General features: G+C 54.9%; 1 protein-coding gene across 1 annotated transcript in view; it reads right to left on the bottom strand.

Moving 5' to 3' along the window:
* Positions 1-874: 874 nt before the first annotated feature.
* The window catches only part of ATP1A2 (ATPase Na+/K+ transporting subunit alpha 2), a 29,061-nt gene continuing 15,277 nt past the window's right edge, over positions 875-14,658 (bottom strand). Inside the window, exons 12-23 of the mRNA XM_004716501.3 lie at positions 14,216-14,405; positions 13,935-14,110; positions 10,294-10,430; positions 9,631-9,781; positions 9,208-9,376; positions 8,484-8,638; positions 8,155-8,278; positions 7,826-7,971; positions 7,496-7,626; positions 3,543-3,644; positions 3,323-3,414; positions 875-2,441 (exon numbers count right to left, since the gene is read on the bottom strand). Coding sequence (XP_004716558.1) covers positions 2,413-2,441; positions 3,323-3,414; positions 3,543-3,644; positions 7,496-7,626; positions 7,826-7,971; positions 8,155-8,278; positions 8,484-8,638; positions 9,208-9,376; positions 9,631-9,781; positions 10,294-10,430; positions 13,935-14,110; positions 14,216-14,405 — 1,602 coding nt within the window. The 3' untranslated portion in view covers positions 875-2,412. The remainder of the gene's footprint in view (positions 2,442-3,322; positions 3,415-3,542; positions 3,645-7,495; positions 7,627-7,825; positions 7,972-8,154; positions 8,279-8,483; positions 8,639-9,207; positions 9,377-9,630; positions 9,782-10,293; positions 10,431-13,934; positions 14,111-14,215; positions 14,406-14,658) is intronic.

Here is a 14,658-nt window from a genome sequence, read left to right as displayed (position 1 = left end):
GGTTAAGAGTGGGTGTCTTCCTCTCTCCCATTCTCGGAGACCCCTGGAAGAGGTACAGCCACCCCTGAATCCCCCCCATCCCAAACACACACACATCCTTCTCCCTATTGCACATCACACACCATCCAGGATGCTGTCAAAGTCACCGTTAGAGTTGCCATGAAGTCTATTTGAACTCGTGGCGATCCCATGAGTGGAGAGAAAAAGTATTTCATTGGGTTTTCAAACTATGGCTTTTAGGGAGCAGATCGCTGGGGCCTGTATTCTGAGGTGGGTTCGACCGACCACCAGATTTCAGCCCGTCATTGAGCCCGTAACTCGTTGTCCCGTCTGGGGACTCCCTCGATGGAGGTAAAGCTCAAGGACCGCCTTGCCTTCCTACCCTGTGCCCCGCAGCCACCGAGCAGCACAGCACTGCTGGTTGGCAGGGCTCGTCCTGCAGTATGGACTCTCGGTCTTGGCGGTCACGGCCTCTTGTCCCACCCAGCCTCATCTTCCCTGTCCTCTCAGCTTGCTGGTGGTCTGATTGTGTCCGGAAAGTAGAACCGACCCTGAAGATGTCCCCACAGAGAGACTCACAGGCCCCTGCTTGTCCTGAACCAAACCTTCTCTCTATTAGAGCCTCATGGGCTCAGCTGTGAGGAAGAAACCCTCTAGTATTTTTACTTCGAGGTCACTGTTGCCACCTAGCTTCACGCTCTGTTTCTCCACCAACATCACCCACCCCTGCTGACCCTCCCACCTGCCCTCTGTGTGCTGCTCCAAGGACTGACTTCTAGAAGCCACGACCTGCCGCAGCACCCGTTTTAACACAGCACAACCAGGGCGAGGGATAGGCGTTCTAGACTTCCGGACGGCTGAATGACGTGAGGGATTTCTTTTGTCCATAAAGAATTGCAACTTTATTATGTTCAAGTACATACGCTGTGCCCCAAACTAATGTCTTACAAAACATCACCGCGTAAAAGTCCTGTAGCTGCTTCTTTACCAAATACATAAAGACGGACGACGATTAGCTCTTGCGTTTTCTACTTCTAAATGGATATCCCTAAGGTGCCCGGAGAGGATTTGTTTTAGGTTGACTAAGGATGCCACCCCTAGCAATATGGGTTAGGTCTTTAATTGGCTGAACAAAGGTCCTTTTCATGGACTGTAAGGAGAAAGATAAACGCTGTCCGGTCCACGATATCAAATTAATTGGGTCCAAATCAGTACGGCTTCCCATGAAAATTTCCAAGCCCTTGGCAATGACTCACTTCTTTCAAGGAGCATCTGCTAAAGTAAGATCCCAGTGCGATACAATCATTGCTCTGGGGGCTCTACAGATGGGCCGACCTCGTGTTTGTCTTTCCTGCTTCCTTCCCTTCTGCCTGAGGTCTGGCACTTTCCGTGGGCCTCCCCTTCTCACTTGCATGCACAGCTGGGCCTCTACCGGACATTCCCAGTGCCTTTGAGGCAAGGCCTAGCGAATGAAAGGGCAGAGCTGCCTGTGGGGCAAAAGGGCCAGGTGTAGAAGGGGCAAGGCAAGGACCAGCGTCCCTTGGAGAGACATACCCCCAACTCCCCATTCCAGCGCACCTGCACCCAGTGTCCCGATGGGAATTCGTCTGGGAGAAACAGCCCTGCCATCTGAGAGGTCAAGGGCAAGTCTCCTCACAATGTCTCCCGACTTGTTGCCCCCAGATTTTGACCACGTTTATGGCTTAAGCTGATTCTGCACGTCCCTGGAATGCCAGAAGGTTCTGGAAATTTTCCCACACCAATTCCAACCAATAGCCAGGAACTCTTTTCCCGGGCTGGTGGGGCAGCGCCAGGGAAGGACACAGGCAGCTATCCCTCTTAGAGAGCTCTCTTCTCTTGACTGGAGGACTCACCTGGCCTCTCCCAGGAGCCCCCCTTTCTAGTCTCGGGCACTCACCAGGAGGGACCCTTTGTGGTGTCAAGGTCTCTGGGGAAAGCAGTTCGAGGACCGAGTTGGGCAGGAAGCACACAAGGGGTGGAAGTGGGAGGTGGAGTGTGGCTGGAGAGAGAGGGATCTCAGAGGGCTTCCCTTCTGCTGGTGTCCACGGGGCCTGGCCTTTGGATGCCCATTTGTTCTAGTAGGAGGTAGGGGTGAAGGGATAAGGAACCGGAAGGGCTGGAGTGATCCTCAATTTCATAACACCATGGGGATGGGTGGGCAGGGTCTAGGCTGGGGATCCTAACATGTAGTGTCTAATCTGACTGTTGATAATTGGACCTATGGGGCAATCATCCCACTCCCCCGCAACCTGCCGGCTGAGTTCCTGCTTTCTCTCTCCCCAAATCCTTCCCATCAATAGTGCCTGGTCTCGCCCATCCCCCCCATCACCATTCCTGCAACCCCTCCAGGGCACCCCGCCTTCCCCATGCTTGGTTCTCCTTCCGATGGGCTCAGTAGTACGTCTCCTTCTCCACCCAGCCTGTGGAGAGATGGGGGAGGGGAGTTTAGAAGGAGGGGCGAGACAACGGTCCTAGGGGTGACTGTGGAACAAGAAGCCCATGCAGGGGGGTGCATGAAGCAGCTTTAGGAAGGTAAGAAGGAGAGGGAATGAGCGCCAGGACCTGGGGCCATATCGATTAGCAGGAAAAAGGGCAGCCCTGCACTTAGGGGAGACACGGTATTTCTCACAGGGAATGGGGCATAGCTTAGACTAGTAAGGGGGGGAGGGCTATCAGGTAGCAAATACATGTCTACAGGGACTAATGCCTATGCATTGTTGCTCTGCAGGAAAGTGTGGCATGGGATTTGACAGCTCTTTTGAGTAGTCAGAAATTCAGACTTTATGTGATCGCTCCCCAGCTTTAAGTGCTGGGCCAATTGGGAGGCGGTCCCCCAACTATTGTGCAGGCCAAGCCAAATGATATCTATGTCCTGTGTTTGGAGGAGAGGCCACCTGTCTCCAACTATTCATACGTGATGTTTAAAAAAAGCCTGTGGAAACCCAATCCAGCCAAACACATGTTGGTTGCCGACTGGGAACCAGGAGACTTGGGTTCTGGTCTCCGTTCTTTTCTTCACTGGGCGGAGAACCTCACCGGAGCCTCTTTGTCTGGAAGTGTGGGCTTGGGCGAGGTGACCTCCGGGGGACTTCTCACCCTGATGTCCTGTCCTTCTGAGGTGGAAGGCAGAGGTCTTTGGAGGGCCACTGTGAGTGAGGGGCACTTGGCGTTTGAGTGGAAAGGGGCAGGAAGGCCAGGCGCAAAGATTAGCACCGGGAGGGGTGTTTGGCTCTGGAGCCTGGAAGGGATGGCTGTCAGAGGGCGCGGGCTCGGGGCTCGGGGTGGATGCCGAAGCGCTTACCACCAGGATATCGCCGTAGGATGAGCTTCCGGACTTCATCGTAGATGAAGATGAGGAGACTGTAGGGGAAGGCACAGAACCACCAAGTGACCCTGAAGGAGACAGGGGAGGGGAGTGTCATCATGGGGTAGAATTCAAAAGAACGGGGCGGGGCGGGACCCTAGAAAAGGGATCACATGCCCAGTGCTCCGTCGGGCCCCCTCTGCAGAGCGACACTCACTTGAGCGGGTACATGCGGAGGGCAACCCCCATGCCTGGGCAGTAAGACAGAAAGGCAGCCAGCGCGGTCTCCTCCAGGAGCCCAAATATCAGGATCTTGTTCCTGGAAAGGCAAGGAGAGGAAGGAGTAGCATCCTGTGTGCAGAGTTCAGTGTTTCAAGCCCACCCAGAGCCACCGTGGCACCATGGAAGAAAGGCCTGGCAACGGACTCCTGGCAGCCCCACTTCTGGAAACCCCTAGGGAGCACACGAGGGATTGCCAAGAGTCAGAACTGACAAGGACTTGCCAAGAGTCAGAACTGACAAGGACTGTCGGTTTCCACCTCGGAGGCAGAGGTGGGGGAGGGGAGGAGTGACCCAGGGCCGACCCCTGGGAGGGGAAGAGAAGCCAAGGAAGGTTCATCCAGGATCTCTTCCCACATCCTTGTCACACATCCTCTTCTCATGCACACGTCACCGGAGACAGACTTTCTCTTTCTGCTTACAGATTTTACCACCCTGCTCAAGTGTTGTCTATAACACATGTGCCTTTTGATCGAAAAAATGTCCTTAGGTGTTGAGTGTTGTACTCTGAGCTGGAGATGCACGGCGCTCTGGTCTGCCCACACCGAGCCTGCCCTCGAGCAGCTCACAATCTTGCTGTGGCTCCAGGCATGTGGTGTGCAAACGTATGGTATGCACACTCTCTGAGAGGATGCTTGAAAGCATCCTCAGGGCAGGGCAGGTGTGTCTTCCACTGGTCCAGTGACTCCCATGGCCTCTTTCACGGTGTCTACTCAGTAAAGAAGAGAACGCTTGTTCGCTGCACAGGACAGGCTTAAGACATGTGCACGACATCAGAATGGGATCCCTGGGTGGCACAGAAGGGTCAGTCCTCCCCCGCGAGCTGGAAGGTTGGTGGTTTGAACCCACCCAAAAGTGCTTCAGAGGACAGGCTGGGTGATCTGTTCCCAGAAGGCCCCAGCCGTGGAAAACCTGTGGGGCACAGTTCTCTGCTCACCATGAGTTGACATCAACTCAATAGGAACCAACCACAACATTCAAACAACAACAACCACCTTCCCCACCACTGAGTTGATGCCAACTCATAGCAACCCTTTATGGCAGGGTAAACTGCCCCTGTGGGTTTCTTTCTGAGACTATAACTCTTCAGGAGTAGAAAGCCCTGGCTTTCTCCCAAGGAGCTGCTGATGGTTTCAAAGTGTCGACCTTGCGATTGCAGCCCAACACCTGAACATGTTGACACCAGGGCTCCAAGCACAACATATCAGAATTGAAAAGCAGCACAGAATACGGCTATGAGGACCATTTCTGGACTCAGGTGGGGTCTTAACAGCTTTGGGTTACCCTGCCACTTAGCCAAGACCACCTCTTGGCTTTAAGAAATATTTCTTTCTTTCCCTCTCAGAGCCTCACACCTGTTCTCTTTAAAATGAAGATTGAAACCTTGTTCTCACAGGGCTGCAGGGAGAATTACAGGAGCTTACCGTGGAAAGCACTTGACCTTGGGAAATACTTGATCACCTTATGTGTGTGTATATCGCCTCTGTTTATGACTCGACTCTGTGGGTCCCAAACTTTCCATTCACTAGCCCAACCAAATCAAACCCACTGCCATCATGTCAGTTCCAACTGATGGGGTTTCCAAGGCTGTAAATCTTTATGGGAACAGTTAGCCTCCTTGCTCTCCCATGAAGAGGCTGGTGGGATTGAACTGCCAGCCTTGTGGTTAACGGCCCCACCCTGGCCAGACAGCGCCCCCAGGGCTCCTTTCACTCACTAAGGATGCCGGTTATTTTTTTTGTCTATAAAGGCCACATTTTAAAACAAGCAATGAATCTAGTTCCCCACTTAAAGTTCGTTTGAAACACATATCCAAAAACAGAATTGTGAGTTAGGGAGCGATCTCCCTGCCTCCGGATAGGTTCTTGCTGCTATCTAAGAATCTTGACGGTTTTATAAGCCCTGGAGCCTGCTCATCGGCAAAGGCTTTGTTTCCATACAACTTTCTGGAATGAGGCAGGAGCATCTCCGAGCACCCCGGCACACGGGCTGGCCTGCCAGGTGAGGGCCGAGGACCAGGGCTCCCTTCTCTGGGCCGACTTTCATTCTGCCTCGTTCCTGTTCCCATCTCTGTAGCTGGGCTTAACCAGTCTGGCACGACCCCGCTCATGTGGCTCACAGTAAGCCCTGCACCCCAGCACTGCGCCTCATTTCCGTGGACTCAGCTTTTTAAAATTTTGCTTCTCACTGCACTTTCCCTTTTACTATTCTTATCTAACTGGAATCTGCTTCGTGCTAATTTTCTGTAACAACGGAGACTTTCCCCTCCAGGCTCTTCAATGCTATTAACTTCACCAAGGTTTTGGCAAACTTCCCCCTTCTTTTCCTAACGAGTAAGGAGCCCTGGTGGTGAAGTGGTTACACTGTGGGATGGGATCCGAGAGCTTGGCAGTTCGAAACCACCAGGTACTCCGAGGGAGAAAGATGAGTCTCAGAAACTCCGGGGGTTCTCCTGCTTTGTCCCGCAGGGTCACTGTTAGCATTGACTGGATGGCAGGGAGTCAGCTTGGCTTTTTTGGCTGTTGTTTGTTTCCTAACAACGACGTTGTGAGAAAATTCACAATGGCTTACCACAGAAGAAAATAAAAAGAACAAGGATGATGTCGATATCTTCAGCATCCAACCCCCATTCCTGCTCCGGTCCTGAATTACCTAGCAGGTGCCAGGCTCTGTGGTGGGCAAGCCGCCAAGGCTTCAGGCTTTGGAGACAGACGTTTACCAGCTGAGTGACCTCAGGCATGTCCTGTAGCCTCTGTGGGCCTCTTATCCACGAAATGAAAATAGTAACAGCCCTGGAAAAGGGCATTGTGCTTGGTAAAGCAGAAGGTCGGCGGAAAAGAGGACGCCTGGATGAAGTGGGTGGACAGACACAGGGACGGCAACCATGGCTCACACGGAGCAATTGGGAGACCGGCGCAGGGCCAGGCAGGGTTTCGTTCTGTTGTGCATGGGGCCGGTAAGAGCCCCACTTGATGGCACCTGACAACAAGGACATGCTAGAGAGACTGTGAGGTGAAGCCATGTGGCTACGACACACGGTAACGTCCTCTGTAAAAATCTACTGTCTTCACCCTGAGCAACTCCCAGCCCCCGAGCAGCCAGCTGCACCACCCCAGGGCCAGTGTGACGTACCGCATACGTCCCCAAGCTTATTTGACCTGCCTCCTCCTCTTCAGGAAAAAAAAAAGAAAAAGAAAAAATCACTCAGTGCCCTATTGGCAATGAAAACCTTCTGTACTACAGGATAAAGCGTAGGTATGAGCTTTTGCAATCCCCGCCCCCTGCTGCCCCCCAGGGATTGTTCCAGCATATGCACCCTCCAGGGAAACACTGACTGCAGTGAGCACAGAGACCTGGGGCAATGGGTGGGGCCTGGTGACACTAGAGTCCGAGATGGGGAGAGAAGGAAGAAAAGGGGCCCGGAGAGAAGAGGGAAAGGGGGGAACGTGGAAGGAACTGTTATTGTGTGTTGTTGGTAGCTGCTGTCCTCCGTTGGTGGCAATCCCGTGCACAACAGAATGAAATACTGCCCTGTTCGGTACCCTCCCGGCAGTTGCTATTTGGACCATGGTGACCCACAGGCTTTCCGTGTGTTGCTTTTCAGAAGTAGATCACCAGGCCTTTCTTCCTAGCCATCCGAGGCTGGGAACCCGGTGGAAACCTCTCAGCCACAGCAACAAGCCACCACGACTGACAGATGGCCAGTGGCTGCACTTGGGGTACATTGGCCGGGAACTGAACTCAGATATGTAGCTGGGTAATTAAAATCAGGCTCCCTTTCCTCCCCCCGCTGCCTCACGCAGGTGCATCCGGGGCCCCAGAGATTAGTGAGTGCACCCAGAGCCTTGTCTGCCCCTGCAGGCAGGTGCCCAGCGTGGCCGGGATGCTCACTTCATGCCCTGCTGGAAGACGGAGTTGCGGCGTGTCTTGCAGATGATGAGGTCAGCCCACTGCACCACCACGATGCTGGCGAAGAAGGCCGTGTGGCACGTGAACTCCACCACCTTCCGCTGCTCGTAGGTCTGGGGGCAGGGCAGGAGAGGTGGGGCATCAGTGACAGAGGAAAGGGCAGGACCCGCGTGGCGCATGTCTCAAAGGCAGTGTTTCAAACCCTGGGCACGAATTCCACCCACAGTACTCAGTCTATCTGGCTCCGCCAGGCTGCTCCTGCCAGGTGCACACACAGCAAGGGCCAGCTCACACCCGGTTGGCTCCACTTACCCACTCCTGTCCATAGCTGTCCTCCAGGTCATTCCTGGAGCGGTCATCCCAGTCCAGACGGATCCCCAGCAGCCGTGACGGCAGGAAACCATTCTCGGCCAGAATCACAAAGTAGGTGAAGAAGCCGCCCAGGGCCTGGATCATCCCTGCGGGTGGTGGGCAAGAGGCAGGGCCTGGGTCAGAGAAGGAAGCAGGACAGGGCCAGCCCCTGCGTGCCAGAGAGAACTCCCTGAGCCTTGGGGAGCTGACCCTTGCCTGGAACTCATCCCTCTGGAGGCGGGGAGAAGAGCCCTCTGGGGACTCCCCGTCTGCGCAGGGCCCCGCCTCACCGATCTGTCCGTAGGCCATGCTGATGAGCCGCTCGTTCACCAGCTTGTCTGTCTGCGGGTTTCTGGGTTGGCGCTTCATGATGTCGCTCTCAGCGGCCTCATAGGCCAAGGAGATGGCAGGGACCTGTGGGGCAGGGGAGAAGGGGGACATTTGAAGGAAAATCAGTGCGGATTCTTTGACACAAATTCAATCAACATCACCCTTTTAGCTTCCGGGCCTGTCTTCCCTTCCTCTCAGCCCACTCAGCCCCCTGAGGCAGGTCTCCTCCCATGCCCGCCCGCTGCACCCAAGCATTTGCCTGCCGTGCCTGCCCAGCCCATGCCCTCACCATGTCGGTGCCCAGGTCAATGCAGAGGATGGTCACGGTGCCCAAAGGGAGGGGGATGTTGGCGATGATGAAGAGCAGGAAGGGCGTGATCTCTGGGATGTTGCTGGTCAGGGTGTAGGCGATGGATTTCTTCAGGTTGTCGAAGATCAGGCGGCCTGGGGGAGAGGTTCCAAGGACATCAGGGCCTTAGCGGGACCTTCCCCACCCTGAGCCCCTGCAACGTGGCTGCTCACTTTCCCAAGAAGAGAAGCTTTTATGTTTGAAGGAGGCTAGCTCTGGTGGCGTAGGGGTTATACATTGGGCTCCTAGCCATAAGGTCAGCAGTTTGAAACCACCAGCCAGCCCATAGGAAAAAGATGACAGTGAGTGGTTGTAATAACATTGTAATGATGGTGGCGTCCCTGCGTGGTACAAACAGTTAATACGCTTGTCTGCTCACCACCAAAGCGTTGGAGGGTCAAACCCATCTAGAGGCACCTCAGAAGAAAGGCCTGGTGATTGATCGGCCTTAGAAAATAAGCTATTACCAACCCCGTGGAGTTTGGGTCTACCCTGACACCCATGAGGTCCCCGTGGGTGGGAATCAACTTGACAGCTGTTGTTTCTCAAACTGCTGTGGGTGTCTGATCCATCCTTAACTCTCTCTTTGTGGCACAAAGGAAGGGAAGCAGTTGTGCTGGGGTTCAGCCATGCAGGGGACCTCCCCGACGTTTGGCCCCCTCACCCTCCTCCACGCCCGTGACGATGGAGGCGAAGTTGTCGTCCAGCAGGATCATGTCGGCCGCCTGCTTGGAGACGTCCGAGCCGGCGATGCCCATGGCAATGCCAATGTCGGCCTTCTTCAGTGCGGGGGAGTCGTTCACCCCGTCACCCGTCACCGCCACGATGGCGCCCTGGGGAAGCCCGGACAGAGCTCGTGAGGTCGTGCGCACCAGACCGCCTGGTTTTAGCATCACAGGCCTGCTCTAGGGGCCTTGCTCCCTCCTCCTCCTCAGCCTGAGAGAAAAGTCTCGGGAGCCCTCAGATGGAAGCCCACAGACCAGCTCTGGTCTTTTCTGAGCGAGCCCACGCGTTCGTGTGCTCGGCTGAGGGCCGGGCCGTGGCACGGGGTTTCTGCCAGTTTCCCCAGAGTCCTGCGCCTCCTCACCTGCCTCTGGCAGCCCTCCACGATGATCAGCTTCTGCTGCGGGGACGTCCGGGCAAACACGATCTCCGTGTGGTTCTTCAGGAGGTCGTCCAGCTCCTCCGAAGTCATGTCCTTCAGGTCTGAGCCGTGCACCACGCACGCCTTGGCCTCTCTGTAGGGAAAGGGCAGGAGGAACTGTGGCCCTGGTGCCCGGACTGGCCCTGCTGCCCCCATGCCACCCTGTGTTGCTGGCTCCCTGCTGGGTTGGGGTGTCCGGATCGATTCCATCCTCCTTTCTTTCCCTGGCTGCTCAGGGTCCTGCTTCTGCATTTCTTGGAGAAGGGACATTAAATCTCCGTGTGCGGCATCATCTCAGCCATGAGTGTAGTTGGCTGGGCACTGGGCTAGTTGCTTCAGACGTACCTTACTTCTATCGCAACCCTACCACAGAGATGTTGTTCTGATTTTCTGGTTAATAAACAACAAACAAACAAGCACATGGAGGCTGAGCGAGGTAAAGTGGTGTTTCCAAGGTTACATGACCAACCATCAGCACAGCCTAGAACCAACGCAGGACTAGGGGTCAGAGATCGGGCTGACCATGGCTCCAGAGATGGTCGCCAATGTCGTCTCTCAGGAAGCAGGGACTGATCACGGGGCAGCAGGCTCCCACCAAGGCCTCACCTGGGGTTGACTTGACTCACAGGGATGTTGAGCCGGGCTGCGATGTCCTCCACAGTCTCGTTGCCCTCTGATATGATGCCCACTCCTTTGGCAATGGCCTTGGCGGTGATAGGGTGATCCCCGGTCACCATGATCACCTGGCGGAAAGGGGAAAAGTCATCCTGCTGGTAAATGTCTGGGGCTGAGAGATGCCAGTCAAAAGGACGGAAGTGTGTGTGTGTGTGTGTGTGTGTGTGTGTGTGTGTGTGTGTGTGAATGTGTGTGGGAAGAGATAATGGCAAGTTGTGTTTACAGGATCAAAGCTTATTTACAGAACAAAGCACCCACGACAGAATAACAAGCTAATGAAAGTGCTCTGGGCGAGAAGCCCTGGAGACTATTTAGGACACTGGGTTTCTTGGTGTACTCGGCCTCCAGAGCTGGAAGGACCCTTAGCAACTCCCTCGTTGTACAGACGAACCCATGCTTAGGGAGGGTGGATGCTTCACTCCATATCACAGGGACCCAGAATTGGGACACAGTAGGTGTCCTTTGCATTCAACATATTTTCTGTATGTCCAGTTTCAGTGGACAAAGTAGGGCTGAGACGGAGGGAGCTCATCACTGCCTCCGCCTCCAACATCCTGCCGTGATGGTGGTAGGTGGCTCCTGCCTTAATAAGGTTCATCAATATGATTGCAGAATGGATGGGGTGGGCTGGGGTGGGCAGGGATGCTTGGCATCTGAGAAGCCCGCTGAGAGGCTACTGTGAGCACAGGTTACCAGAACAGGTTAACATAGCACTTGCACGGATGGGTTTGTGGGACAGACCTGACATATTGAGAAGGAAGGCTCTTCAGGCTCCACTGCCCCCCTTCCCACTCCCACCTCCGCACTGTCCCTTAAAGGCCACATGGACAGTGGGAAAACCAAAGATTGTTGTTGTTGTTGCAGCCCTGATCCAACTTGACACCCTTCAAGACATTTGATTTTGTTGATAGCCCCGAATCGATACTCTGTCCTCCCTTGGCGTACTTGGACTCTGTTCTTAATTCTCCACCCTTTCTTCATGGTTTTTCCCAAGCTTCTCCAGGTGGCAGCATCGCAGAGTGGAAAAATCACTGGCTTGAGACTTGGAACTAGGTTTAAACACTGACCCACTACTATTACTACTTCTCAAAGCAGCCCTACAGGGACAGAGTAGCACCGTGGGTTCCGGAGGCTATAAATCTTTACGGGGCCAGAGAGCAGCTGGAAGATTTGAACTGCTGACCTGTGGCTGGCCTTGCGCCTCGTAGCCCACTACGCCAGCAGGGCTCCTCAGACAAGGTCATTTGCTCTGAGTCTCAGCACAGTGACGAAGACAATTTTGACCTTCCCAGATTGTCGAGAAGAATCAATGATGCCCTGGAAATGCCAGCTGTGCCCTCAGCCCTCTCCCTTCCTTCACCAGTCTCTCTTTGTCCACGTGCCCCTAACGTTTGGCGCGGCCCAGGGCGTCATTGTTCTCTCTTCGTTTGCCCTGCGTGCTCCTCCTGGGAAGTCTAGGAAAATATACCAGGGAGTCTTTCATGGTCCCCATGCGCTAAGGAGACACAACTCTCAAGTCCTGGCTTTCTCTCGAGCTCTCAACCACATCCCACCTTCCCTGAGAACATCTCTCCCCGGGTACCTTCTAGAGGCTTCCAACTGAAGGTCAACCTTGAACACACCACCACCCCGCTCCCACCACGCCCACCAAGCCCTGTCTTCGACTCCCTACCTTACACACACTCCTCCCTGTTCATTCTGTCATTTTGCCTCCTGACTCTTCCCATCTCCCACATCCAGTGTGGTCACCACGTTCTCAAAAACAGTTCTCAAACATTACTCTGTCCCTCGACTCCCTTTGTCTTTGTCCTCCATCAGGTCACCCTTCCTTGCCTGAACGATTGCAATGACCTTTCACCCTGTCCTCCTGGCTTCAGCTCGTCCCCAAACCCAGACCCTCCTCCCTGCAGAGGTCCTTTTGAAACCAAGATCTGCACTGGGGCACCTGTCCTTCTCGGTGGATTGTAGAAGACCCCAGCTGGCATTCAATCAAAGACCTTCCGAGTGGCCCTGGCCCAACTTGCCAGTCTCAATCCCACGGGTTCCTCCACCACCGGCACACATAGGCACCCATGCAGTCCAGCCTCGCCAGGGTACGCGCTGTTCCCTCAGCTCCCGTGCCCCCCTCCCCCTCCCCGCCCCCCTCACAACGCCGTCTCCAGCCTTCAGGGCCCAGATCGAATATCACGCCCTTGGTGAACCTCCGTCCAGTTCCCTGGGGCAGAATTAACTGCTCTCTGTTCTGAGCTCCCACAGAGGTGCTTGCCCACGCGGGCGCCCATGCCAAGCCCAGCAGAGGCAGCCGGAGGGAGCAGGAAGAGCATGGGGTTTTCCAGTCAAGCTGACCGGGTCTCATATTCCCAGTGCACTTCTTATGGGGAGTTCTATTTTGGGAAGGTCACCTACTCGCCCCGAGTCCCAGTTAGTTTGACCCCAGAGACAGAGCGGGTAAGGGACTCAGAAGCAGCACAAGCACATGAGCCAAGCACCGAGCGCTCTGGGGTGAGGACCAAGAGAGAGCAGCCCACCTTAGCGCCCCAACTCCTTGGGTGACCTTGGGCGTGTTACTTTACGCCTCAGTTCCCCATGTAGTGAAAGAGAACCGTGAGCGCTTATGTCACAGAATTCTTGTGAAGATCAGATGAGGTTACATAGATTTAAGGGCTTAGAATAATGCTGGGTTCATATAAAAGCTTAAAAAACCCCATTAACTGTGTTTATTATTATAGTGTCTGTCTACCTACCATCATAGGTGTCCAATGGCTGTAGTCTTTATGACTGTGCTGTGTTTACCTGTAAAAGTCTCCATTTCTCCGGAGACCCGGAGCTCTGGAGGTCGGGCACTAGGTCTTATGCACCCCTCTTACTGGCCTCAGGTAAACAGATGGAATTGGGATTCTTTGGTCGGAAGTGAGGCATTGAAAACAGAAACACAAGGGACGGCAACAGAAAGGATGGCCAGGTGGGTTGAGGGAGAGGGTGAGTAGCAGTATCTTAGAAATGAGAAATCAGCTTCCAGGGAGTCCATGCTGGAAGGCAGTTTTGCTCATTGGTTTGTTTGTTGAACCCCTAGCACCTTGACCAGTGTCTGGAACGTGGTTGGAGAGGGGGAGATGGTCCGAGAGAAGCATTTGCCCTTGGGCAGGACAACCTGAGAGAGGTGTGTGAGGGCGATAAGGGCTGACACCAGTCGACTGGGCCCTGCGGGGAACGAGTGGGGGGAGGCCAGAGCCTGTTAGGCCCATCCCAAATGGCTCAGGGGCTGGGCAGCAGTTGGTAAGCATCGGGGCAGCTGCGTCTCTGATCTAGGCATGCCGGACCATACTTGGAACAGAAGGGAAGGGCTCAAATGCAGATGGACGAGATTTGCTGTGCCCAGGAGGGGGAGGGGTACATGGGAAATGGGCCACCCTGAGCACAAGGGATGAGGGCAGACTCCCGGGGGCAGGAATGCAGTCTCCTTGCTCATGGGCAGTACTCATCCTGGTCAGTGGGAGGGAAGCCACCAAGGACCTTGGTCCCTCTTGGGCAGGAGGCAGGGGAGGCGAAAAGGGAGGATGCGGCCCCTGTACCTTGATGCCCGCGCTTCGGCACTTGCCCACAGCGTCTGGCACCGCAGCCCTGGGAGGGTCGATCATAGACATGAGGCCCACGAAGCAGAGCTTCTCCGTGGGGAAGTTGACCTCATCCGTGTCGAATTTGAAGCCCCGAGGGAACTTTCCAGAGGGAAGATTCAGGTGACAGAATCCTGGCAGGAGGTAGAGACAGAATGAGTATCTAGAGGATGCCCTGGAGCCCCCACCCCCGGTGTGCAATCCCTCCCTCCGTCTTGTCCCCATTTCTGGGCACTCACCCAGCACACGTTCCCCCAGTCCTCCCAGCTCCATGTAGGCATTTTGGAACGCGTCTTGCATCTCCTTGTCCAGCGGGATCTCCTTGCCCTGCACTAGGATGGAGGAGCAGCGGTCCAGGATGCGCTCCGGGGCCCCCTTCATCACCAGCACGTGGCTCTGGGGGCTGTCTTCTCGCTCGTGGATGGACAGCTGGAAGGAAAACAGGCTGTCACGGAGGGTGCTTGCCTTGGTCGTCTCCGTGCCTGACACGGGCCTGAGACAGAGCAGGGGCTGGGGGGAAAGTCACCCTTAGTTAAGAAGTAAAGGGAGAAAGGGTAGGAAAGAGGGAACCGATTACATGGAACTGTGTGTGACCTCCTCCCTGGGGGACGGACAACCGAAAACTGGGTGAAGGGAGACGTCGGACAGGGCAAGATATGACAAAATACCCATTTATAAACTA

This window comes from Echinops telfairi, unplaced genomic scaffold (assembly GCF_000313985.2).
Source record: "Echinops telfairi isolate 266 unplaced genomic scaffold, ASM31398v2 ScPeMD7_7425;HRSCAF=8463, whole genome shotgun sequence".
NCBI lineage: Eukaryota > Metazoa > Chordata > Mammalia > Afrosoricida > Tenrecidae > Echinops > Echinops telfairi.
This window is presented reverse-complemented; position numbering and strand designations above follow the sequence as displayed.